At 40.6% G+C, this 27,882-nt stretch overlaps 1 protein-coding gene across 1 annotated transcript in view; it reads left to right on the forward strand.

Annotated features, from left to right (window-relative positions):
- ITPRID1 (ITPR interacting domain containing 1) overlaps nt 1–27,882 on the forward strand; it is a 104,456-nt gene that overhangs the window by 59,908 nt on the left and 16,666 nt on the right. Inside the window, 7 exon segments of the mRNA XM_074150864.1 lie at nt 8,442–8,448; nt 11,227–11,266; nt 12,050–12,136; nt 12,718–12,920; nt 18,813–18,920; nt 18,923–19,386; nt 21,510–21,564. Of these exon segments, the coding sequence (XP_074006965.1) occupies nt 8,442–8,448; nt 11,227–11,266; nt 12,050–12,136; nt 12,718–12,920; nt 18,813–18,920; nt 18,923–19,386; nt 21,510–21,564 (964 nt within the window).

A 27,882-nucleotide genomic window follows, 5' to 3' on the forward strand; every position in this document is an offset into this window, starting at 1 on the left:
GTACTTAATATAGTACTTCCGCAAAATGAAGAGGACACTCAGCTAGATAAAAGCTGTTGCATAAAAGCCCAGCAATCATAAGATTTGGCCACTTCCTATTCCATTCCAGTGTTTGTGGAAATCACTTATTCCAAATTACCAACATATTGATTTAGCTCTAGTAGCCCAGGGGGAAAAAGCTGGAAACTAAACGATCACCATACCTATCTGTTAGCTACTTCACACTAGGTAGCAGAAGAAATGGCATTTGTGCTGCAGATGTGTGTGATTCTGCCTCTTCCTTCTTCATCTGAAATGCAACATCCCTTACCCTTGTTCTCTTGGTGGCAAGTGCAGACCCAAAGCTGGTGATTGTTTTACTTGTGATCAGGCACAAGAGGAAGAACCTGGGACACTCTGTGGCCAGAATATCAAATTGGGTGTCCTTCACTGCTCCTAGTTGTTTGCAATGCAAATGGGAGGCTTTGTCTCACATAATGCCATATCCATGGCAACCAAATGAAGACAAGTTTGCATTACTTCCTTAGTAAAGTATAATCCTTCCCCTGGTACATGTGCCAAATAGGCATACGGAGTTAAAGGGACAGCAATATATTTCTTGGAAATAGAAGCAACCAAAGCAACTTCTGGCTTTTTTTTTTTTCTTTTCCTTTTCTTTCCTGTTTCAGTTAGCACTGCCCTCACTCCTCCACTCTCTGTTTCCCATCCTGTCTTTTTCTAGAGTTCTCATTGTTACAAACTAGACTAGTCCTGATTTCTGGTTTCCTTTACCCAGAGGCTAAGCAAACAACCATTCGTCCGAACTGTCAACTTTAACATCACTTCTTGGCAAAAAGCCTTTCCTTTCCCTTCCTGTTATCTTTGAAAATATATAAATAGATAATGGGGGTGGAAAGCCAACCCGAGAATACCAGCCCTTGTCTTCCAGTTTTTCAGACTTTGGGTGTGTGGCAGAGCAGAGGCACAGATGCACCAGCTTGCAACTATTCCATTATATTAACAGCTGGATCAAGCCATACAGGTTGGAGCTTATAAATTTTTTTCATTGTAGTGGTTAAAAATTTTAGAAAACCTTTTTTGTTTTTTTCTCTTATGATCTGTTGGATACGATGTAGGAAATATATATATATTTTTTAATTTCTGGGTTTAATTCCAGATTCAAAAAGTTTTGATCTTTTCATAGCTTCATAGACTGTCTCTTGGCCAGCAGGCTATGGTTTTTAGCAAAAGGACCAGACTCAAACTGAGTGTATTGCAAAATTATTGCTGTTGTTAGTATTTTCACTGTTGTTTTGTTTCCTTGCCTGTGACAACCTGTGCACTGAATTGATGTGCTTTCCTTTACGTACCTGGGAGGCTTAAAATACAACTCTTTGTCTCCCTCTTCAGCACACTCTTATGCTGCTTCAAATGGAAACATCTTTAGCTGTTGTTATTTAGAGTTACCTCTTATGTTTCTTCTCAATTAAGAATTGTAATGAAAATGCAGCCTGATGATACCATCAGCTTCCAATTCCATTATTCACAGTGAGCAACACTGGTTCTCTCAACCAGCCCTTGGACCTCTACTTTGAAAAGAGCAGGACAAAGTTGATATTTTGGTTGATATTGTGGCCTTCAAGCAGGAATTTTACCAAAGGCGTAACAAAGGCTTCACACAGACAGAAACCTACCCAAATTTATATTTACTGACATATGAGAAGACTTGAAGTATTATTACAAGCTTTCACTGCCTGGTACACTTTCAGAAATGCTTCATTCCCTGGAGTCACTTCACTTGTGAGTTTTCACATGGATGTTCCAGGGGTGCTTTGAATAGCAAATCAAGTGTCCTTCATTTCTTTCAATGCAAATGGCAGGCACGCTGAAGAGACAAATTAATATCTTCCTACACTAACTACGATTTCAGTGTGCTTAACCACTCTCAGGTTGATGGGCAGGGAAAGGGGACCTCAACTTCAGTTTGCTGCCCAAAGTCAGGGGCTAAAGTTGAACACTGAAAAGATTTTTGTCATCTCATTTTGCTTCTAGTAAGACAGAGAGAAAACAAGAGTCCTCAGTCTTCAGGCAGTGGTTTGTCCCAGTAAATGGCAACTGAAAAGACTGAATATTACAGACCAAAAATGAGGATTGTTCCTGCTTGAGAACACTATGCTAGCTTCATCTCTCGTTCACTGGAGCAGAGATGGGTGAGCTTATGAAACCATGAGCTTTCTCCTTGATGGAGTTGCCATAAAAGTGTAGCTAAGCCAGAATGCCAAACACAACTGTATCACATAAATGACTCCACAGTAACAGTGTAAAGGATCTTCCTCATTGTTTTCCTCCCATTCTTTTCTTTTTTTAATGGTTAACTAGATGCAGTAATTGATTCAGAAACTATATATATGTGAATTCTTATAGTTGATAATAGAAAAACTTCTCATCCTAGCTATGGGGTCTGAAAAAATATTTTTTTTTCAGTTCTGTATTGCAAAAGCATACTTAGTGTTCTGCTGTCGCACAAAAACAGCCTGGTCACCATAAATATGCTCAAATACTTTTCTGTATCAAAATGGAATGTCTTGGGAATTTAACAGCTGCCTTAAGTCAAAGTATCTGAGATTTGCTGCTGCCTCCTAATTCATATCTGTATAACTACAAGTTTAGTTGCGTATTTCTCAATAATAAAGTTAACCATGTGCTGTATACTCAAGTATTGGTGCACCTGGATATGGAGATGTTTGCATTCACAAACATCTAAAGAAAGCGGATAAATATTAACCAAGTGTGATTGTGTAATCACTTGACAAATGGAAGGGGAAGAGAAGTACTAACAGCACTATCCAGTAGGTATCATACAGTGTGAGGAATATGGTGCAAAGCTGATGAAGTTCAAGATCCTGTTTCAGTGAAACAAACACACTTTACTGTAGTTGGTGGCAAGGATATGGTTCTGTTAAATGCTGGCAACTGAAGTGAGACAAATCTGTCTGGGAACCTGCCATAAACTGTTTACGTGTTTTTCAATTTTTAGAAACTTTTAATTTCTTGCATTCAGTAGTAAAGACCTGGTATAAATTTCTTGCTGATGCAGAGTCCTCAGTTTCTACCTTGAAACCTCCTTGGAGGGGAGGGAGAGGGAGAGAGGAATCATGTTATCAAATGAACAAAACACACAGAACATGGAAACCAGCCAGTCATTCATTCCATCAACAGATTTGCAGAGCTAAATTTGCTTCTGGAGAGCAGTTAGAAATTAAAACACACAGATGATGAGTGGTGCTGGCACCCAAACTGTGATCAAGAGGACACTCTTGTCGGAAAAGATGTACCCTATCAGATTAATCATTATGTGTTAATTAATTTGAAATCAAAAGGATGTCTTCTGCTGTCTATGCACAGGAAATTAATGGTGATAGCACTAATTAAATGTAATGGAAGTTACCTCTGTACTTCCCACATCTGGGGCCAAACTCTTTATTGCCCTTCGTGTTGTTTCATTTACAGTTCAGTCCTATTGTAGCATCTTACCCTCATTGTGCCCTGCTGTAAATGGCTGTGCAAGTCGTCAGGCAGTGGAGAACCAGGCCAGTGGATTACTCAGCTGGGAAATGAGTTAATTTCAGTTAAACTAGCTCTAAACCTTGACTTCTACCCCTGAGAAGGTGTGTCACTACATCTCCTCCACTGTGAGTCATCCTAACATGAAGAACTGCCTCACTTTCCCCCTTTATTCCCCCGAAACACTACTGTCCTTTCTTTGACATCCTTCTGCTGCTCAGGCACTTCTCCTGGCAACTTTTCCGACAGATGGGAGGCTCCATTTCCTTTGCAGTTTTTTTCTTTGTCCAAATGCAGCAACAGGTATTTTCTCACCACTTGTGAGTAACTGCAGTGCTCTGAGTGAAAGGACTTTGAGAGGCCATAGCAAGTAGATGAGACTCTGGACTCCCTCTGCCAAAAGATTCAGAAACACGGTTCATGCTGTATATCCCATTGTCTGCACAAAGGAGATTGCTAGCCTGTTCTTTCAGTCTTTTACTCATGGCTTTAGTCTCAAGGTCTCCTAAAAGGTAATAATAGAGAAAAAATCAGGGAGTGTACCAACCGAATGACAAATGACTAACTACAACCAAAATTCTAAGTGATTTCAAAGAATGTCAAGTATCCTGGTTTATTTGTCCCAAGAACAGTCTCAAAAGGGACAGGTAAGCAATTTTTTTCCCACCCCAATTATTGGTAGTTTGCTTTGTAAAATCTTTTGTCTCTGGTGTGACATCTTGGCTGTTGTATGTGCCTACAGCAGACCTAGACATTGCTCCTTTGGGTTTTCAAGCCAGGAGAATCATAAAACCACTTCTTTTAGCTGCAGTTCACCTTGGTGGATGGGCTTTTTGCTCAGGACATGGTGGCAGTGTCCCAGGTGATGCAGATCAAGTGTCTCAGCATAGCTAAGTGGAGACATCTCTTCAGCAGCTGCTGAGCTGTGCCTTACTTGAACTGACACTCTCAGGGTCAGACAAAAAGCCTCCCAAATTCACTAAATAAATTAGCATTTAATAGACATTCCCTTTTACCATCACGTCCACTGATACTGAACCACTTAAAATCTGCTGTTATGGGGCTTCATCCATTTTTCTCTTTGAATGTCTTTCACACAGCCTGGCTTCTATCTGTCATTGCATGCACCCCCTTCTGCTCACCTTCTTTCATCACCTCAGGAACAACCCCACCTTGATGTGATTAATAATTGCATTGATAGCTGTGAGAACATTGCCTTACTGGTTTGCTGGAGCAGTTTTCGCAGTCTGAGGGGAAGCACCTGGGCAAATATGTCAGTGCCATCATACCAAGCTCACTTTTGGTTGCAAATGCATTTGAAAATGTAGGAAAAAGTTAATTTCTGAAAGATATGGGAATTGTTTGGGAATGAGATACCCCAAGACTAGTCATGTCAGAGGACTTCAAATTTTCTTTTATAGTGGCACTGGAAAGAAGAAAAAGAGCACATTATTACACTCATCAATGTACAAGTTCCTACTGGCCAAAATTCAAATGAATACCATTGGAAAGAGGCAGTATTATTATATTTGCATTACGCACAGGAAACTGAGGCGCAAAAGAAAGAGCAAACTTGCCCACTCAAGAAGGAACCCATGTTTCCATAGTACCAGCCCAAGGGATTTAGCCTCAAAAACTAGCATTCCACTGTATGATGGACAATAGAGATCTCTATTGGCTGACGGGCTCTAAAACTGCTGCTGATGTGTTATGATAAGTAAGGGCAGGAGACCTTTTTCTTCAGTTTTCAGACTTGCTTTGTGAGATGGCATCAGATCCAGGCCAATGCATCGGCCATAGCTTTGAGGTGGACAAGGGTGGGAATCTGTTGTGCAGCAGAGCATCATGGATGTACCTAGATGAAGAATCTCCACTATAAAAAAGTGGTAGACCACCACTGCTTGGTAAGACTGGAAGAAATGGTTCTGCAGATTCTCAGAATCCCGTGATGACTGAGGGCAATATCAGGTTTTTTTTTTCTGTGCTAGTGTGCACGTACTGGTGATGAGCATTCGCACTTTGCTCTTAGTCACTAACTCCATCTTCAGTTTTATTCTCAGTCTTTTGTTCTTGCCCACAGAGGTTCTGGTGGAGTTTGGGCATCTGATTGTATTTCCTACAATGTTCAATTTGCACAAATCCGTTGTTTCTCCGGGCCAGTTTGTAAGTATCAGGTACTTAAATTGATACTCAATGTAATGCTTGTGGTTGCGGCTTGCCTTCTTTCCCTTCGTTGGATGAGGAAGAATCACCGTGTGCTGCAAAATCTGATCTTTTTTTCATCAAAACTTCACCCTTGTTCTACTGTTCTTGCTTCTGCCTGTGTAAATATGCCACTTGTCATGGTACATCATCTAACACCTAGGATTGTCTCACTAGCCGTCGCAAAGCTCTATGTTTAATCCAAGGCTAGGCTGCTTCTTCGGTCAGTGGAGAAAAGCAGCTCCAAACTCCAAAGAGTTCCTGTCTCTTCCTCCTAATGCAGGTGAACTGCAGTGGAGATACCTTACTCTTTGCATTGACCATAAAGGGAACCTAAAAGACTGGTTTAGAGAAAACATGCTGGTTTGCTTAATCTTCAGTGCACCAGTAATGAGATTTCAGAGTTACAGCTAGGCAGAGTTTGACAGCCTTAAACCAACTCTGTTGCTCTTTAGTGTAACAAAAAACAGAGTAATCTTGGAAATCTGTATGTACTATGTCCTACACATGAAAATTAGGTCTCTGAAGACTTCAGTGTAAAGACTTACGATTCCTGCAGTCTTTCCATGTCTTTTCACTGTGTTAATGAGAGTTGCACCATTGAATCGTGATAATGCAATCAAAATGCCCCCTGCTTTATCTTGTATCCGACAAAGCCATCTTACAGATTGGACCTTCCCTCCATCCTGTGTCGCGGAGAGCAAGGTGGCTCCTTAAACTGGTGGTCTCAGTGGCTTCAGTTGAACCTGAAGGAAAAGAAGCCTGCCCGTAGTATTTTTCAGCAACGAGCTGATTACTTCTGAGCCATCTTTGGTTACCTTCAGGTTGAAAAACTGAATGGAAAGGCAGGAGAGCTGGGATATGTACCTGGCTCTGCTGCAGGCTTCCTGTGTGACCTTGGGCAAAAAAGGTTGATGACTTGTGCTGCGCTTACCCTGCTTGATAAAAAGGATGCACTAATCCTCCCTCCCTACGAGAGTGGACTGTCTCTCCCATTCCAAGCTATGCAGGAACTATGCTATAGGGGTGCATTCACACAGAATCAGAAAAGCTAGTTTTCCATTTTCATTAGGACTGCTAGATACTTGCAGAGTATGGACGACTGGCAGATAATAGAGACAAATGAATAGAAATATTCAAATAGAGAAAATTCAGAATTTTATTTTTCTTTCCAAATTTGGTTAAAAAAAGCCCAGAGATTACTAATGGAAATTACTAGAACCTTCTCCCAATATTTCTCATGCATTCCAGGATTCACCAAAAAAGAAGCCATACAATGAGGTGGTTAATGGCTATAAACTGATCTGGCAGTGCTTTACCTAAGTGCTCTACTTTTTATTTTTAGAAGACTCTATAGAAGAAAATATTAATCACTGGTTGAATTCTTGTGTTTAGTAAGTTTGGATCACATTATTACTTAATTATTTGTTGCCTGTTTTCTCCAACAGGAAATACAATGTCTGCAACATTGAAGTTTCCTGTAGGAAAATTGTGACGCCTGAAAATTCAGAACAAAGTATTTGTTTATTGAACTACATCAAAATACTCTTTCACAAATCTTCAGTCTGAACTGATGTGTCTGGCTTATGACCCTCTGTCTCATGAGAAATGTATCCCAGTGCTCTGTTCAGTTCCACAGTATTCTTTGAAGGATAGTGTTTCCCATCGTGTGTCTGGATAGCTTTCTGATCAAGCTGTCTGCTACATCATGAGAATTTCAAAATGCTGGCTGTCCCAAGGGACATGTAGCCTGCCACACAGCCGTGATTTATGGCACAAACTGTGGTTACACGTACCTACAACTCCATGAAGCAATGTGCTACCATAGGGAAATATAGTTTAACCTTGAGCTTACTTAAACTTCAATGTATTTTGATAACCAAAATTCTGATTTTTTAACTTTTTGTTCTTCTTTGGGAGAAAAATAAAGTCTGAAAGACTGGTACTTCCCATGAACTCTTCAGTATGACTTCACGCATTCACTGCTTGAGCAAATGCAGCTGAAGTGGGTTTGGTTAGAGGCAGGGTTGTGCCAGAGAAATGAAAAAAATATAGGAGAAGTAGAGACACAGCCTTAGGAATGATATTTGAAGGTATGGTGAGGAGTAAAAAACAGCACTAATCTTATGTAACAGTTGTAGCAGTGTTTTCCAGTGGCAGGGTAAGGTCAAGTCAGCCAAACTCATGCATTACAGGGCTTGCTATTATCACTACTGTCATTAATAATTACTATGTCACTACGCAGACACAGATCAGCTGAGAGCTATCATACAGCTGCCTCCTATGTGATGCATTGAAAAGGTTTTTTAGCTTCCATTCCTCTCACTCCTGTCCTGGATAAGCTGCCTTAATTAGATGGTTAGTAAAATTTAAGTTCAGAAGTGACAGACTTTACTCATGCAGAATGCTACAGTTTCATGGTCTTTGCCTGAAGTACAAACGCAAGATTTGAATCTCAAGACTTAGCAGAGGCCAATGTATGTTGAGGTGAAAGTAGGTGATGTTCACAGGCAGCCTACGGCTCTGTTTTTCTACCAGCCATCCCCACTCAGCTTGTCCATGCCCCGAGTGCCCTGTGCTGTGCCTGCCCACCAGCCTGCCTCCCTGACCCCATCTCTTCTCAGGAAGGAGCAGCCATTCTTTTGGGGGACTTAATTTCTTTTTCTTTTTTCATGTTTTTTTTTTATATCTTACAGTCTATCTGTAAGTGGGGATAAACTACAAGGCCAAGGTCAGGCAGGTAAGACAGAACATCATTTGTCATTTCTAATAAGAATTGCTTCACCACAAAATACCAAGCACCACAGGCTTCTGAAGGAGGGGGCTATTGGGAAAAGCTGATAATCGTGGATAAGCTGTATGTTTTTTCCTCTGTTTGGAACCATAATGAGAAGATTATCCCATGAGGTCTTCAATAGAAAAGTCTTAGGTTCACCTTCTCCATTGCCATAATTTTGTTTTCTTCTATTGAAGAAGTAGAGATTTCCAGGATGGATTTGCACAGTGATCTGGAGGTTACAGTATAAGAGTTTCAAATGGCTGAAATTCTGCCTGACGTGAACACGGAACTTCTCTCTTGTTCTCACCTGCTTTCCTGATCTGCTGAAAGTAGTGAATTTAGAGATATGCTTGTTTATAAACAGAGACAGAATCCCAAAATCACCTTACAGCTCCTCACATATTCCTGAAAATGTCCACATTTTTAGTGCTTTTGGTAGGCCAAATTATTATTTACCAGTGCTTCCATATCTACACTTTTTGTCTATTGGGTCTGCAAGTAAGAGATGCAGTTCAACAATATGTGATTTAATCTTGACTCCAGTTAATCAGGGATTACTAAGGCTAAAATGCCATATCTTCCCTCAAATATCAGAGGCCACATTTTGCTTAGCAAAATATATTATTCATAAGCGAAGATATACTTAGATGTGCAGTAAACAGAGCACCAATTAGCACCACAGTTGGTTTACAAAGTATTTTTGTTTGTTTGTTTGTTTTCATGAGGTTTTCTGACAGATTTCTAAAGGGCATTATTTCCCCCAAAGTATCTTCCAGTTTGGTAATGAGATTCAGCATTTCTTGTGTCAGGAACAAAATATACAGATCAGGAAATATAAATTCCGTACCCTCCCCATTACTATATCTGTAACCACTTAAATGCAGAGAAAACAATCTCTAATATTTCAAAATGTCAGGCTCTCTAATGAGGAGCTTCTCATGACAGTCTTCTCATCAGAGAAAGGAGTGGAGACTCTAACCATGAGTGAAATGGCCCATCTTGCACTCAGTGCGAATTTTGTCTAAAAGTCATGAGGTGGACACAGGCTCCTGAGCAGTTTACTGTCACTTTGATGGCTTAGCCTTGGTAATGGTATATTAGCACGCTCTTGACCCACAACAATACAGGATAATTCAACTTACTTTAACGTACAGCCGAAGACAGCTAAGGTGTCATGCCCAGGATTTATCTGAGAGTACAGCCACACCAGCTGCTGCCTCTCATCCAACTTGCAGTAAGTTTGGCCCAGTTGATCATGAGTCTCAGCCCTTGATTTTTTTGATGACTTACTACTTCCTACATCTACCAGGTTTCTCATCATCAAATTATTTACTTAACACCCCAGCCCGTGTTTCTCAGTGTTAGGTTCTTAATTTGGCAGTGCTTGTGTTCATTCAGTCCTGACAATATGAAGTATTGAGGAAATCACAGCAGCAGCCAGCTTGTGGTATAATGTTTTGTTGCAGAGAGGAGTGCCTACGTGCTGCTAGGGAAAAATTGTATTAACTCTCACTTTCAGATCTTATTTTTTACATTCTCAAGGATTTTTATAGTGAATCTACAGCTTCTGTTGGCACGTGAGTAGGAAATGGTATACAAGAAGTTGCTGATTCTTATTCAAATTATGCTCAGTTTGCTGCTAGAAAATCTGGTTTATGTTACCACGGGAAATTACAGGATATCAGTAACCTTTATGTTCTCAATTTGGATGGATATCCTTGCACTGAGTAAGCCAGAAGGAGCTTGTGTTAGAATTTACGAGCGGAAGAATAATCCAGTAGAGAGCGTGAAAGGATGTTTTCTCCTTCTTTAATGACACAATTTTGTTAAATAGAAAAGAAAACTTTAAAAGCTAGGAAAAAAAAAATTCATCCTGTGGAATGCAGAAGGATATCGACTGTGCTCTTAGGCAAATGCTACCCCAGCTTTCAGAGGATCAACAAGTGTGTTATTTCAGTGTTAAAAGTGGAAGTGACAACTGCAGGCACTGTGTATTTGCATCTGACTTACTGTGAAAGGATGAAAAGCGCACCTTACAGCACATAGGTATAGCACACTTGGAGTCCAGTAAACAATGTTAGCAATTCTTGGACAAATATTTTCTCTTCCAGAAACTCTTGCAGTCGTCCCACAACTGTCTGAACCCTCTCAAACATGTTTAGAGCATGATGCAAAGCCCAGAGAAATCAATAGTAAAATACAACATCCATGCTAATTACACCTGAAAAACTGTTATACACAAAGAAGTTGTGCCAGTGTGCTGGAATGAGAATTTAAAATAATATATTTTAATTGTATTTTTTTACTATAAAGGCAGGGATTTAAAGTTATTTTCATAATATTTGCTGTATGCTTATCTCCAGCGGCTCTGCAGCAGACGGTGGAAGCCAATTCATAATGCTTACTTTAAAATAGCAGGGGCTTAGAATGTGCAGCTACTGGTTTATGCAATATAAAGGCACCTATTTTCCCCCTTCTTTTTGACATGTATTGCATTTATTTACAACTAACGTATACTGTGAGTTGAACTTCCCACAATGGTATTGTTCTGCAACTTTGTCACTTGGGCTAAAATGTTTCCTTACACAATGCAATCAGTCTTTTGGTCTTTTTTCTAGATGGACACATTTCTGTTTTTTGGGGGGGGGAAGGTAAGAAAATAAATTATTTTTATTTCTTCTTGTTTGCAATTTCCTTGTCAGTACCAGAAATGGTACAAAAGACTGTGCAAAGCTACAGGAGGTAGGTGTCGGATACCATAGAGATCTGGTATAAATTCTTTTGTCTTCTTTTTTGTTATGACAAAAGGAGGAATTCCAGGTTATTATGTTAATTAAAAAATCTACTTATCCCTCAATAAGATGTGAGCTGATAGATAACCTGTAATGATAAAAAAAAATATTATAAAGGCAATGCTTCCACTGTATATAAACATTTGCTGCTGATCTTGGTAGGTATGTGTAGGTAAAGTTAAGTTTGGATGTAAAAATAGCATGTCATTTTACCTTTTGAGAAACACTTTCATGCAGCCGGATGTTGCTTTTGCAGGGAGCAGGCTTTGAAAAGCAGTTATTTCTCTGCAGATTAGTGGACACAAACACTATGAGAAGCAAGGAACAGAATTGTTCTCAGGTGCCACTCCTGCTGCTGCAACTCATTGTGCCTTGTCTCTCCAAAACTTTGTTAAGAGCAATTATATCTTCTGAAGTAGGTGGCTAGAGAAACCCTACTCCCTAAAGGTTCCCCAAAGATTCACCATCTGTCAAAAGTGAGCCATTCTGCCACCTTTATAATTAGCATTTACTGGTACCTCACACCTACGTTATCACACCTACTGTAACATACTGTTCTTGAGAATAAGGGTATTGCCACACTCTTATGCTGACTCTTCTTCTAAGGCATTGCTATTATGTATCGTTTTAAATCAAGACAAAATGCAAATGTTTACTCTAGGAAAAAATTATAATGACATCCTAGAGGAGCACCCAAGTAAACACATTTCATTGTTACTTTTTCTCAAACCAGGTCCCTGCAAGAGAGTTCGGAAAGTCCGATTACGTCAAGAGAAAACAGTCTCAGTTCTTGTCACTCCCTCACTGGTACACCCCAGAGGTTATTTATTTACATGTATTTCCAGCTAGGAATACAAGGAATTAGCCGTTTAGAGATCAACAAACATGAGTAAAACTTTGAATAAGCAGTGCAAGGTCTCAGTTTGTAAAAGTTACCTCCCCATTTGTTTTCACAAGATCAAAATGACCATCTTAATAACAGGAGTCTGATTGCAAATGCATTTGTACCAGTAAAAAAAGAAACCTACCTGAAAATGCAGTGGGCTTTGGATCCACTGGAAGGTAAAAGGCTGCAAGGTCTTAGGGCAGCAGCAGCATGCCCGGTCTGCATTGTGTCTAGGGGGAAGTGACCCTGCAGAGCTGTCAACCTACACCTTTTATTAATGTTCCTTTTGCTACGTTATCTAGATCTCATGCCACCGGATTCCTCTGGGGGGAGAAATGTGTGTAAATCTCTTCGCAATGTGACCGAAAATGACTACTTGCACTTAAGCAGTAGTCTCCACAAGAGAGAAGAAGGGAAGAGAATTATTTAACAAAAACAGGACCATATGATAGCTACTGCAAGAGAAAAGTGGCACCAAGACAGTGGTCTAAATAATTCTGGTGTTTTCACCACAGCATCACTGAATGGCTGGTGCTCTGGGAGAAGGAACCGGTGGAGATTCTTCTTGATTTGGGATTTGGTACAGAAGAATCTGATGTCTGCACTAAAATCCCTCCTCAGTTCCTCAGTGGTGCTTCTGTAGCAAAAGGGATCAACATCTGAGTGTTTTTGGAAGCTCAAAAGCAGCAGATGGACATTGAGAGACCAAACTTATATGGTAAGGAGAGATATTTTGATAAAGGAGGAATTTTAGACAGGAGGTAAAATAAATAGCAAGGGGGGACTGTGAGGATAGGGAAGAAGAGGCTTACGAAACAAAATGCATGAAAATGGGACCTGTATTCAGGAGACATCAAAAATCCTCATATATGCTGTTGTGACAATGATACTTCCTAATGTGACTGAAATACAGTTTACCTCTCCTCAGCTGTGAACTCTGATTTGTGTGCTGGAGCTACCAACTTACAGCATTTTAAAACATAACTGCCTATTCCCTCACTGTAAGACCTACCCCACCAGCAGAGATTGTCACTGGTGTCGCAGAGGCTGCATAATTTAACATGTCTCTGTAGCCACTTCACCAGCAACGCATACCCACCATTGGTGCTGTAAGCCAATACACAGGATTTTAAATTCAGCCGGGCCACATGTAGGCTCGCATCCCTTTTTTCCCATGATGAAAGGATCCCTCTCACAGGGAAATGTGTGAGCAGATGACAAGGTCTTAACTCTCCATGGCTAGAGCTGCCAGAGCTTTTGCATCAGACCCAAAAACCCCTAATTAAAACCTGACAGGTTTGTGGTTCAAATATATGCCCTAAGATGTAGATGAGGGCTGTATTTTAAGTACAATAAAAATCACACCATTTAAGGCACACAGTCTTGATTTTTATTCATTTGAATGGGTTTAGTTCTCATGCTGTGTATTTTGCAGTTGAGAAATGAATACAAGGTCTTCATCCTAAAGATATATCTGCATTAAAATAGTATTGTTAATTTGCTGGTATATCACCCATCTGAAAAGTCCAATTTTGACATCATTTCCCCTCATGTTTGCTGCACAGGATAGCCAGATGGCTCTTGAATTCTTCTGTTTACTTAAGATGCTCATCGAAGCAGGATCTCTCACATAGCCCATGCATTCCTGTTTAGAATTACACCAAGGAAGCATTATGGATGGAATGAGAATTGAAACAGAAATGTCAGAGCGTTGTGAAAAATGTGTTTTTCTCTCTCTCCCTTTTTTTTTATAGCAAGCCCCGTGCACACATTTCAATATTTACAGCAAACTGACACATCAAACAAGTTTCTCAGCTCTCACTTTCTTTCTCTCTGTAACTCTTCTGAGAGAGAGGGATCAGAGATAATCAGTATGAGTGGATGGTGGATGGAGACCTCAGGGAAGAAGGCAGAGAACTAGGAGGGAATGAAAGAAGAGAAAGAGCCTCTGAGGGAAGGAGTTTGCACAGTGGAGACAGGCAGTGGTAAGCAAAGGTGTGAATTTAATGGCTTTTCCTGCAGTCATCCTCCATGGGAGCACTCCCAGTACATGTTAATGGCTTATCTGTATGGGGGAGGTACTGTGAAGTAAGATAAGATTTGAATTTCTGTTTTGGTGGGTGTGATGTCCATCAAAACATATTATCTTGCTTTTGACAGCTGGGGAGGGGGTTTTCACGCCATCTGCTTAGGCATCCTAAGTGTGTGCCAGGGCTGGGAGCGTTTAATTGAGAGAGGTGGGATTCATCCTTTAGAGATACTTACCTTTTCTCTTTTCACTGACTACATATTTCCATATAAGCGGTGATTAACCTCTGCCTTGTTCCCTGCACCAAATTATAGGCATTTAGCTGAAGCACCATCTCAAGGAGCTTAATCACTGTAGAGTCTTTTTATCTCCATAGCAAGTGGAGCGAGTGAGGCAACTCCTGCGGGTGATCATCCAGCCACCACTTAAAACACCTCTCAGAAGAAGCCAGTCTGTCTCAGTGACCATGTAGGTAATCTTGCACAAGTATCTTTCTACAGCTGGTGTTCCTGGAGAGGACTTAGAGCTAAAAAGGGATGTATCAGGCTTAGTGTACAAACACTGGAGGAATATCCTCAAATAGCATTTGTTTGCAAACTGGTTTTTTCCAATCTTGCCAACCTTAGGTTGTCTAATGATTTTGCAGTGAGGTACAGCAAGAAGGAAGATCGACAAATTCACGTTTATTAGATTTTAAAATGGATTGAATCTCTAGAACAGGACCTAATCTATCTGCCTTCAGTACTATTACTGCACCTAAATTTTCAGGCATCTAACGAGCCATCTCTTCTAAAGCAGAAGCCTGCATTCCCTGTAACAGCAATGAGGAGAACAGGTGCTTACGAAGGCCTCCAGAAGAAGACCTCAGAAAAAAGACCCTTCTCTGCAAATTAAGTAGAAGATTCAGGTCTGGAAGTGTTCCACAGCATTTACCTCTCCATGAACAATTTAGGGAACTCCAGACTCCTTACTGTTAGAGGACTGCTTCACCACGGCATTGAAATGAAAGTGCCAAAATGAGGTAGACCATCTGCCACCTCTGGAGATTTCAAGACGGTATTGAACCACTGTTCCCAGAGACCTGCTGGATGAATTCAGTTATTGTCACCCTGGTTGGTTTATTATCACTGGACCATTTCAATGCAAATACAGTCTGAATCCCTCTCATTTGTCTCTAGCCACGGAAAAGGAGAAATTGTTTAATCTGAGTTAGTGAATGCCTGAGAGGTTATCTCATTACCAGTTTACTTTCTCCTATTCTCTGAATCAGCAGAGGAAGTTAATTGATAAGAAGAACATGTGTTACTCTCAGAGAGTGAGAGATAAAGCAAAAGGTTATAGGTACAATATAGAAGACAAGAAAGCTGGAGGAAAAGGGAGAGGGAGGTGAGAAAGACCAAGGGCTTCCATAGCAGTGACTCCTCTTCACTTTCATTCATTTCCTAATGCAGTCCTTTTCTGTTTCTGTATGGCTCTTCCCTGCTTGTGATGAATATAGTTTTCCAGGCTTCTTTCACTGCTGATTAGACCCTTTAAAATATATGTGGATTATTACAGTTACTTATTAATTGTCTTCTCACTTGGTGCTGTTTCCACAGTATTGTCAGAGAGAGTTTTCAAAAAGTTTAGTTCACATAAATAAGGTGTATTTTTAAAAATATTAGTCACCCTTTCAGTTTCTCAGCCAGATCCAAAAGAAAAGCTTATCCCCATCATCTGCCAGTGGTGAAAATTTTACTGACCTCATTAGAAGTGGTACTTGACTTTCTAACTGAAGAAATAAAGTCACTTGAAATTTAGAAATTGTTAGGTGAAAAATAATTGTATTTCTGAATATGTTGATCCCCAAATTCTTTGAAAACTTCAAGTTTCTGAACATCGTAGTTCAGAAAAGTTGAAATGTTTTGATCTGATGCTTAATGATAAAAAACCCCCACCATGTTTCAGTACCACCTATCCATACTGCCATATCTAGAGCTTCTTGGGGTTCATTCATTAGGAAATGAATGAAATATGAAAGTGAAGAGGAGTCACTGCTATGGAAGCCCTTGGTCTTCCTCACCTCCCTCTCCCTTTTCCTCCAGCTTTCTTGTCTTCTATATTGTACCTATAACCTTTTGCTTTATCTCTCACTCTCTGAGAGTGACACATGTTTTGTTTCTGGGGAATTTTCACTCTCATTTCTGTCTGTCTCAGCTGCTGCAAGCACCTCACTGGAGCTGTAGTTTCGCTCTCCTCTGTGAGATGAGTGTATTAGGTAGACGCCATTTCCCCTGATACATGGTTGTATTGTGACCGCTACAGGTCAGTTGGGAGGGAGGTGCACACATCATTGGAGATATATATCAGCCAGTAAATCCACACCCTAGAAGAGAAATGAAATGTAAATTGCTAAATACCTTCTCTGAAGTACAGCTTCGATTCAAGCAAAGGCAGTACTGCTGAGACTCAACATGAAACATTCTAAAAAAAGGAAGATATTTTAATATTTGACAAAGTAGACAATGCTGAAATTTCATTTTTACTTTTCCTGACAAAAAATGAGCAATTTCAGATGTCTTGATTTTCCAACTGAAATTTTTTTATTTTTTCCAAATTCTGCCATTTGCTGTGAAAAAAAGTTGATGATTGAAAATTTCTTGCTGGCTCTGGAAATGTTCTGTGTTCCTTCATTCCACTGTGGGCCTACTGAAGACTTCCCAAATCTTTCATGTAGATAACTATGTAATACCAGATTCAAGGAAGGAAGAACAAAACTGTGAGCTTCCCCTCCTAAAATATAAAAACAGTTGATCATTAAGTCATTAGAAGCCCTGTAAAAGATACAGATTCTATTGAAGATTCATTGATCTTGTTTACAGCACTGCCATTTGCTGTTTTGGCTGAAGTTTCTAGTGAAAATGAATCCCTCATTATGCCCTTTAGTATCTCGTTTGTGCTACAGATTTAGACTATTTTGCAGTAGGCTCCAGGGACTAAAGAGATATTATCAGCCTCTTGCCTATTTGAGGCGTGATCCCTGGGGAGCACCCCTAGAAACTGAAGGGACTGCTTTTCTGGAGAGAAATAGTCCATGAAGCAAGGCTGTCCCTTATATAATTTCTTCATGACCTGTGTATTTATTAGATTGCATATGGGGGGTGGGTGGGTATGTTATCCATTTATCATTTCTCTTGTTGTTTGATTTGTTCTTTAGGTATTCCAAGCTCTTTGAAAAGTGTGTAAAAACTATGTCAAATTGCAGCTAGTTTGGTTCTGGTTCAAATCAAAAGAAGAACTGGACTGCTGTGCTGCTGTCAGTCAAAGGACATTAGCACTTGGCAGTTTTATGGCCTGACATAGTGGGAGCCAGATGAAATACTGAGGATAAAATATGCTTTACATGGAGAGGACGTCGTAGCACAGTGGCTGTACGAAACCAAAAATTATTTACTCTGACACCTCAAACTTACACAAGTGGAAACGATACAATATGGTGTAATGTGTGTACTGATAGATCAGATAACTCCTTTAAACATCAGGTGAAACCTTTGACCATGTCTTAAAACGTGACAGGAATGGCAATGTTTTCCTTCAGTGTTAAAAATCAGGCAATGTCTGGGGCAAAGAAGAGGAGGAGTATTCTTGAGATATAGTAACTATCAGGAATTATATGTCAGGGATCGGTCTCCAATGCAAACGACCAACTCAGATCCATGTTAAATATCCCCTTGTTGTCTAATTGTCTGTGAAGCCACATGCAAATTGCATGCAGTAAATTTGGCTGCTCTCTAAGAGAAATGGCAGCCAAGAAAGTTAGCATTTTGCCATCTACTGCCCTCAATGAATCTCTCAAGGAAGGAGGAGTCCTGGTGACATATTCATTGCCTTAAGATAGGTACAGACACAATGTGCAAGCAAATGTGTTGTGTTTCTTTCTATAAATAACTTCATAGTGTTGTGATGATGGAAATCTTTAGGATCTCTTTGAGAAAACATTATTCGCTTCTCTTTAGATGTTATGCCATGGAAAAAATGACCCAGAAATTACAGGAGGTTAGTACAATGAAAAAAATCTGGGAACCTTTATACGATGTCAGCTATGAGTTTTTGAGGGGTGTTTTGCTTTGTGCTGCTATGAAAATGAGAACATAGCTTCCACGATCAATTTTTATCAGTTAATGGCTATATGCATTTTGCAGTTACCCTGGACAGCTGGCAGCTGTAAACATTTGAGATCACATTTTAATAACTTTATTCACACAAATTTTAATAAGTCCTCAAAAATGGCATCCAAGTCTGCCCAGCCAACCAGAGAATTTCAGGCTGGATTCTGTAACCTTTATTCACACAGAGCAGCAGCATTCAGCTGTACTTGACCCAACAAATTCAACATTGCTTGTTTGTCTAATATAAAACACTATGCAATGACGTCTCTGTGTAGCCTGAATGGATCTTCTGGAAGCAAATGGAAAAATTTAGACACTTTTGAATGAGGTACTTAGTATGTTTCTTGGCCATGACAAGTTTGAATAATTGTACTGTATTATTTCAAATTGTATTTTTAATAACCATGTTGCCTTCCATTCTGCCTGTCTGAAGAACGTTTTCAACAGGTGGGAGTACTTGACCATGTAACCAGTGTCCTCTCATCTATGCTGACTGACGTCAACATCCAACAGATCAAAGCACAGGATGCCGGTGGGGATGAGCAAAGAGCAGACCTGTGGTCACACAAGTGAAACAGAGAAGAATAGGTCAGCTCCCAAAAAGGGCTTCTCAGCAGACAACGCTGCTGAAACAGGGCTTGCTGGCACCTGGAGAAGCCAACTTGCCTAGCAGGAAAGAGCAACCCCGTTCTTGTCCAGATATTGCTGAGAGGGGTATGGTCCAGGCAGGCTTTTCTGCACGTGTTGCATTGGGCTGCCTGACCCAGGAGCAAGCCCCCAGAAGCAAAGGTGCCTTGGCATATCCCACATCCCAGTGTCCACTGACGCCACCAGGGAAAGCCTGGGCTTCATCACACCTAGTTGCAAAACAGCCTCCCCTTTCCACTGCGTGTGAGGTGTCTGCCAAAGCCAGGCCAAGAAAGGAGCCACCTATGCTTGTGTTCCACACTCTCAAAAAATTGGCCAGCCTAAGCTGCAAGCTGCCAGCGTCATTTGAAATGGACGAGGTGAGGTGGATTTTTGTGGATTTTTGTGTATTGTGCTAGCAATGTATCTCCACCCATATTTACGGTATAAGTTTGGATTCTTTTCTTCAGGATGGAATCTAGAGTAAATTACTTCAACAAACACCATGCAGTAGCATTATGGGGAAAACCAGTAGGATTTACACTACCCATTGGGGTTTTGATTATTTTAAATTGTCTTTGTGTTAGGATACCATCAAAGAAATTGGCACTGAAGTTACTGAGATAGGATTCATTCAACCAGTATGATAATGTAAGATGCCAATATGTTTTATACAGTGCTTGGTTTTGGGTTTTTTATAGAAGGAAGTTGCAGGAACACTAATACATATGGTAAAGGATATTTTTAAAGATCCAGTCTGTTTTTTTCTATCCAGGAGGTTTTTTTCTATCTTTTTTTTTTTTCCCATCTTTTTTTTTTCCCCTAAGCTAATCTGCTGGTGTGCTCTTTCAGAAAGTTGCATTAAAAAATTAGTCTTGGTTTTATAGCAGCATTTGAAACATTTTATCACTCTGTAAGCTGAGCATCCTAAAGCCAGAATAACTCAGAACAGCAGCTTGTCCTCATATGCAGTCTGCAAAGTCCATGGTACTCATTTGTATGTTTTAGCAACCGGGGGTTGTCACTGGGGGTTCAACATGAAATAGCAGGGACCAGGATACTTGCCAGTCCCTTTCTAACACCTAGAGCTGTTGTGTGAGCAGCAGTTTTTCTGGCCATACTACTGCAGAAAAAGGGCTATGGTAGGATACTCTCCAATCATACAGACTCCACTGTAAGAATCAAAGAAAGATGGAGAAATGGGATGGTTGGTAGGTCCCTGGAAATATATGGAGCATGGGAGGGAAGGAGGAATGGTAGGAAGGGAGAGAAACGAGGGAGCAGTGAATGGCTGGAAAAGGTAGGAGGCTTAAAAAAGTTTTCCAGTTTCTAAAGCATTGGAAAAGGTCAAGCTAAGGTGGTGGCATTCTTCTTGAGGAAAGGATATTTACCTTTTGAAGTTCTTCCAAAGGTGTATTTTTCTGTGAAAGGTTTGGTGCAACCTTTATGTTGGCAGAGCAGATTCAAGAATCTGAGCATGGGCCTGATTACCAACTTCAGTGGGGAGAGGATATCTTTCAGAGATCTCCAGCACAGCAAATTTATAATCCCAAAGCAGCCCATATGTCTTTGTAAAACACTTAGAATGCTGGACTTGCAGCCCTGTGACTAGAGGCTCACACAAAAATGAGGCTATTGACAGAGCAGTAAATGCAGATTGTAAAATCCCCAGTTTGATGTCTAAGACAATTTGATGAATGCTATATGTTCAAATTAGCGTATATATTGTTTAACTTCTGAATATTATCTACCACATTGTTAAATTAAGTCTGTAAGAACTGTGTACTGGCTGAAACCATCAGGCCACCTATATCATTAGTCTGGCAATGGCCAGTAGCAGAAGTATGGGGAGCAGACTAACAGTCACATACAGAGCAATCCTTCTCTTATATTTTCCTAGCCTTTGACAATGAGGGACTTGGAGATCTCGAGCTACAGACTGTATGGAGGATACATCTAACATACATGTTCACATGTTACTTGTATCTAATAGATCCCCTTTTCTGTAAAGTCTTTTTCTGAAGGAATTTATGCAACATCATGACGTGATGTTCCCCTTGATACTATGAAAAAGTCAAACGGGTCTTCATTCCTAGAGGAAAAAAATTCTGACCTTACATACACTCTTTGGCAAGAATTTACCTCCATATGGTTACATTCCTTGAGTTTCTTCTACTAAGTCGTATTTTTTTCTAGGAACATTTATTTGAGGCTGTTCAAACAAGATTGTTAGTATAGTTATGTGTTAGGAACCATTATGTATGGATTACTTTGAGCAAGGCTTGGAAAGGTTCTGAGACTAGACCCTAGTTTATGACAAGAACAAATATTTTTAAAAGGAGACAACTGAAATGGAACCATCTGAAAGATTTCATGTTTTCACTTTGCAATGTTGAGAATTATTTTGGTTTTTGTTCCTCCCTCCCTTCCACATAATAAGGCATACACTCATAAGCATTACCATGAATAATAAATTTTCCTCTTCTCTTCCTTTTCTTTTCAGATTCAGAGTTTTGAGGATGAAACTCCATTTGGAAATGCTCCTGACACCATTTTAGGTGAGTGTTAAGAAACAGGCGATTTGCCAGTTTTTAAAAGCACCCTGTAGCTGCTTCTAAAGCTTATTCTAACAATATGTTTTCCCTCTCTGCTCCCATCACCTCTGGCATTTGGATGCATTATTCTAGACATGGCAGTCTAGATTATATGACTTGACAAATCATAGGGCTGTAAAATATACTCAGCTTGTCAGGGAGACACAATGAGTGCACATGAAGAGGGCACGTCACATGCACAGCTTTGAGTGTGTGGGGTCCCTGTCTGATACTTTAAGTAGACCTCTCTACTCTTCCAAGTGATACCAAAGCTTCGCTCTTCCTCAATGAATTATTTGCCAGACTCAGACAACCACTTTTGTGCCAACTTTCAGATCCCTAGGAGAGCAGTCAACTAGGAGACTGGATATAGTGGCTCTGCAGCCACTCTGTGCACAACTCAACCAAGACCATGCAACCAGGAAATTCTGGCAGCAGCATGGCCTCTACTCCATCATCTGAGTCTCCTATATCACATAGGCTGTCATCACATGAGCTGAGATAACACTGAATCATGTGTTAGGAAATAAGTTATTTGAGGAGTCTATGAAAGGATTAAAAGCAAAGCTGTTAGACCAGATGTTATGCTGTCATTTGGGGCAATCTGAATTTGGATCCTGAGAAGCGTTTGCTGGCAGGGGTGCTGGTGTTGGAGAAACGGCTGTTCAGCCTTCAGAGCGTGGAGTGCTTGGCCTTGCTCTCTAGTGACCCTTTCCAACCAGTGCTTAGAGTAGGACTGACAGTTTTGGTTTTTTTTGAATGGGTTAGAAATTTCATGTGAAAGAACTAATAAGCAGCAAGAAGCAGAGATTGCAAGGGACAAAGGTGAAAGTTTGGCGAGCCCTCACCTTTTGAGGACTACATTATATCAATTTTGGGGAGACAGCACAAATAATTAAGCAACCCAACTTCATACACAGGTATCTAAAAAAAAAATGTGAACGACCAGTGGGTATTCTGGTGCTGGTCATTCACAGATGCCATCGGCTGGCATGACAGCTGGATGTGGGGAAGTGAAATCATCAGCCTGTTGAAGGCAGTGACACAAGTGGCACTGACTTCACTGAGACCAGTGTTTTCATCAGTGTGTGGAGTTTTCTTGATAAATGCTAGACATGAGTAAATGCAATGGAGTGTAGCATGAATTCCTGAGTTCTGGAGGGTTTACTTTTGGTTTCAAATGATCTGTAAGCATACCTTTGCTGTTGCTAGGCTTTTTTTTTTTTACTGCGTAATAGATTGCATACCTATGGCATTCAACTGTACTTGCCACACCTTCTGGCAGGGTTGTATGTCTCCAATCTGTCAATGCGTGACTCCAGTGACTTTTGGGGCCTAATGTCAGGTCCCTGTTGCTATTCAGACTCTATGATTTGTCCCCTGAGTTACATGAGGTTACTTTGATTTTGTTTTCTGATGGGTGTCTTGATCTTCATGAACAAAGACGAGCCCCCATATCAGTAGTCTTGCTTGTAGCAATATGTATACAAAGAATAGCAATTCCTCAGGACTGGTGCAGTGAAAAACACCATTTGGACAAACATTCAGTGAGAAATTAAAAAAAAAAGAGAATATGGACATAGACCAGTGGAGAAAAAATTAGAAGTGTAATAACATATCCACAAATGCTTTTTTGCTTTCTTTGTCCATCTCTAAAAATGACTGTGCTATTTAATGATGAAGGGCATTAGCTAAAGGATTTAGCAGATTGTATGGGTATATCAATCACAATGTAAGGGAAAAAACATAGCTGTATACCCTGAATAATCTTTTAAGACATAGGAATAAGCATGTATTTAGCAGTAATTTAATGACAGAAAATGCAGAAAATAATTATTTGTTTTTAATTCTGGTAAGACTGCTGTCTAGTTAAGTAATCGATCAAAGTCATACAAGTAAGATTTATGCCTTTGCAGCACCATAAGTTTTAAAGTTTTGTTTAAACACTGGAATATCTCCCTCCCTGTTTTTTTCTCTCTCTCTCTTTCTTTCTCTGTTGTTTTAGTGTCATTGATGCTTGGCCTAAATTTAAAGTGGAGATTTCCAGCTTTTTTTTTGCAGGCTTTTATCATATTCTTTCTCTGTTTCCCACTGCTCTTAAATGCCATACCCCTCTGTACCCATGGGAGTTTTATTGCAACTTCTACTTGCTGTGCATCATGGAAACAGTCTAAAAATTGCTGGTTATTGTTGCTAGTGAATAATACCTCGCTCTTAAGAAGATTCCTACTGAATTGAGCAGAATATGGCTCAGACCCATAAGCAGGGGTCCTCGAAGTAGGAGTGAGTAGGAAACAGAGTCCATCAGGAGCCTACACAAGGAAAACCTCAGCTCCCTGGAAAGCATGCCTGAATTTAGATTCAGCCTCCAAATTCCCTGGGGCACAGGCTCCCTATTTCTCACACAATGCCTGATACCATAAAGGCCCACTCTCATTTATTTGTGGGCTCTGTTGGAAAGGGTATGAGTGATGATGAAGATGTGAGAGCCTGACACAGCTCTGCTGAAAGGGGAGCTCGCCTGAGCAGAAAAGTGCAAGGTGCCCACTATGAGAAGAAATAGAGACAGATAGGAACAGACTGCTTTGCCTAGATGGAGCATATTAGAGACGGGTGACTTATGGAAGTACTTGTCCCAGTGGTATTGTCCCTTGGCTCTGTAGCTTGGTCTCAATTTTAGTCCAATTGTTTAATTTTCTGCACTCCCCATGAAAGCCAATTCCCTGGCTGCTGTGTGTCTTCTTTATATTTCTCCATAATGTAGATTCTGGCTGTTTAACTGCAGTAGGCTTTATGATAAGGCTTTTTTTCCCTCTCTTGGCAGAATGCTGAGACTTAATTTTAAAAGAAGCTCAAACCCCCTGAACATCCCTGAATGACTTACAGGGAAAGCAGAGTGTTTTCTAGCTCTGTTTTAAAAAATATTACAATCTATTTTATTAGGCAATTTTATCATTGTTATAAATAAGTAATTGTACTGGGGAGAAGGGATAATCCTTATTTAATTAAATTCATCTATACTCCCAGGTTGGCAGCAACCAGACATATGTGAGACTAATACCCACAGCCTGCCTGTATGCATGTGCAATTAAAAATTCACTCTACAGTAGCACTGGCAGTTTAGTGTTGCTTTTGGCATTTACAAATTCTTTTATTTTGTGACTTTTTTTTTTACCATACACATATGCTGGAGCAGATGTTGCTTATTTGTTGTTTATTCAAATCTGTAGGCTCTGGCAGCTAACTCCATTGTTCTGTAATGAAGCTTTATTCACTGTCCTGTATTAGGACCCAGCAAATGCATGACAGGCAGAGTTAGCTCTCAGCAGGAACTACAATTATTGTCCTTACTTATTGGCTGTTTATATTCTAAAGCTCACAGTTGAGAAAGCTGGCTGGGCAGGGTAAGAGGCTGGGGATTCTGTGTGCAGAGGAAAATTACTTGACTCTACTCGCTGTATCTTTGCCCTGATGAGTTGCAGGCTTGCATGTAAACTCATCTGTTGCAGGGATTTCATATTCAGCATTTGAAAAATAGAGCTGTTCTCCCCCTCCACCCCCTCTTCTGCCTTGTTCTCCTCCCCCCCCACCCCCGCTGCTCCTTCCTTTTTCAATTAGCCTTTGTAAAGCACTGGGTTTAACTAAAGGATGTTTCAACGTTGCTCACCCCTGTTAACTCAGCACGTGCCTGAAAATTCATTAGCAGCAACGTCTATTAGGGAGGCATCGGAAGTCAGTGTTATTTCAGTGCTCACCGTAGTCACCCGCTCCCCCTTGCTCCTTATTTATTTCCCTCTCCCTCTGCGGGGTGGCCATGGACCCGAAAGGCAGGAATTCCTGCACGGTGCTGACCCAAGTGGACACGCTGCTCCTGGGCGTTCAAGTGCCAACAGAAAGGCATTAGCCTGCTGGAAAAGCCCTTGGTAGCCCAAGAGGCAATCAATCAGGGAAGTAACCACCTCCATCTGGCTCCCTGTGACATGGTAGCTCACTACCGAAGTGCCTGTGATTCATCTTGTCCCAACGAGTGTTGCCAGGGATTGCATACACCCAATTTTTGTGGCAGCTGGGAACGTCCTAGCTTCCCCGCAAGCTGAGCTAACACATTAGCTCCTGTGACTTACCAAGTAGCAATTCTTTCAACTATCACACCTTCGCTCCTCCTACTCACCAACTCCTCTGGTGGTTTGGCACCGTGGGAATATTCGCAGAATGCAATTGGTGTTGTTTTTAATTGACTGAGTGCCAAAAACGTGAATCCTGTTTATTACCCATTATCCATTGTAACGTCTGCCTCCAATTGAAGGAGCAATGTCTTCAAAAGTGCAAGAAGAAAACGTTTGCTTCAAAAAGTACAGGATTTTTCGAGTACCTTCTCTGTTTTCAGTATGAAGAAGAGAACAGCTATTTAGCATTTCTTATTTGCTGTAGTGCCTGCATCACACTGTTTTTCTTCACGTATGACATAATGACTTTTAGTTTTAAGTACAGAATAAAGGAAAGGGAAAGGCAAAGAGACAGCCAAAGGGAAGACTTACTAAACCTGCAATCAAAATCAGAAGCTGAACTTAAAAATGTCCTGAACCTACTCTTGTGTTGATACTTCCAGACCTCTATGTTGAACTTTGGCATTGGTTAATTATCACATACAGTCTCCAAATATAAGCTCTTTCTTCATAAAACATGATGAATAATAGATCCGCAATAGATAGATTCCTCTTTGCAACAGTTTTCTGTAAGTGACCTGGCACAAAGGAGACATCTGCCTTCTTTAGCTGCTTTGAGTTGCCCCCGTATGTTTCATGATACCACAGGCCACATTTTTCCCATCTTTGGTACATGAGCCATGTAAAGGCTTTCTTATTTTTTCCATTTCTTACATAAGGGATCTGTAAGGGAGAATAAGAGGAAGCTGTATTATTTCAGTGCATTTAGCAGCCTGAAGAAGTCTGGAGGGAAAGAGCTATGGTCCCAGAAAGAAGCAGAAACTGCCGGGAAGCAGAGACTGAGAGAAAAGAGCAAAGTGGAGAGAGCAAAGGGAAAAGAGCAAAGTTGTGAAATGATGAGTCTTCAAACCTTCCTGCATCTTCTCCCTGCCTGATAGCATCCTGAGTTGTCTGGTTCCCTCAGAGAAGTTCTCCTAGAAAGGCAATTTACTTCTGCAGCTCTTGAGAATACCCTGGCTGCTGCGAACAGTCCTCCTTGATGTATCTCACACACATGCATATGTCTAAGTTCAGCAATGGATAGAAAGATGGAGACGCAGGAGGTGGTGATGCCACATTCACCAGTACAGAATCTAGATGGGCAGCAAAGAGCATAAGTCTGGCAGACATTTGAAATGGCTTCTGGGAGGTCTTGCCGCTTGCCAGTGGTGTCAGGACACCCTGACTGCAGCCTAAGCAGCCATCAAAGAGCTTTGGGGGGTTGTACGATTTTCAGTGAGTACATTCCTAAAAGTCATTGCACATTTATAACATTTTGTTGCACATATGTGTCATATTTTAGGTCCTGCTGCAGCAGGCTGATTCATCCTATTGGGAAAGGATATGCACACACCACATACTTAAGGCAGATGGCCTGGTGGAAGTTATAAAACCTGTTGTTGTTTAAATCTTAGGGGGAAAAAAATAATAAAATACCTTAGGTATCCAGGAGGACAACCAAATACTTAAGAGACATCATTTTAGATTAGCCGTGACAGCCTTCTAAACAAGAAAATTCCTGAAATGAAATCTAGTTGTATTAAAGTTGTGCTGAGATCTTGAAAGGTTTTTTCTAATATTGCCTCCTCTGCCTTTTCTTCCCATGCCCTCAACAGAGCATAGGAGGATCAGAGCCTTGCCTGTGTAGTCATAGACCCCCATGTTGCTATACTAATTGTTCCAGTTGACAGCCTGACCCTTTGAACCTTGCTGCAAGATCCAAAATCCCAACCCCACTCCCAGCTCGGGCTTCAAGGCAGCTTCGTGAAAATGTACGTACTTTTTTTGATAGCCCCACGTTGCTTCGCCATGGCTGCTGTGAGAGGGTTGATCCCTGCGCTGTCAGTGACACCTGAGAGAAGGGGCCCTTTGGTGTTATCCTGGGAGTGTTTTTATGCGCTGGAGAACGTGGGTTTCTTTATGGATAAGAAACACGATTCCTATTCCATAGATCTTCTACATACTTGTCAACTACTGACTGATACTTAAGATTTCGCCTCATGAAAATATCACTAGCAAAGAGAGACATGCTGACTAATCCTGATACTCTTAGACCCCCTGAATGCAACTTAATGGC

Source organism: Numenius arquata, chromosome 7, assembly GCF_964106895.1.
Source record: "Numenius arquata chromosome 7, bNumArq3.hap1.1, whole genome shotgun sequence".
Lineage (NCBI taxonomy): Eukaryota > Metazoa > Chordata > Aves > Charadriiformes > Scolopacidae > Numenius > Numenius arquata.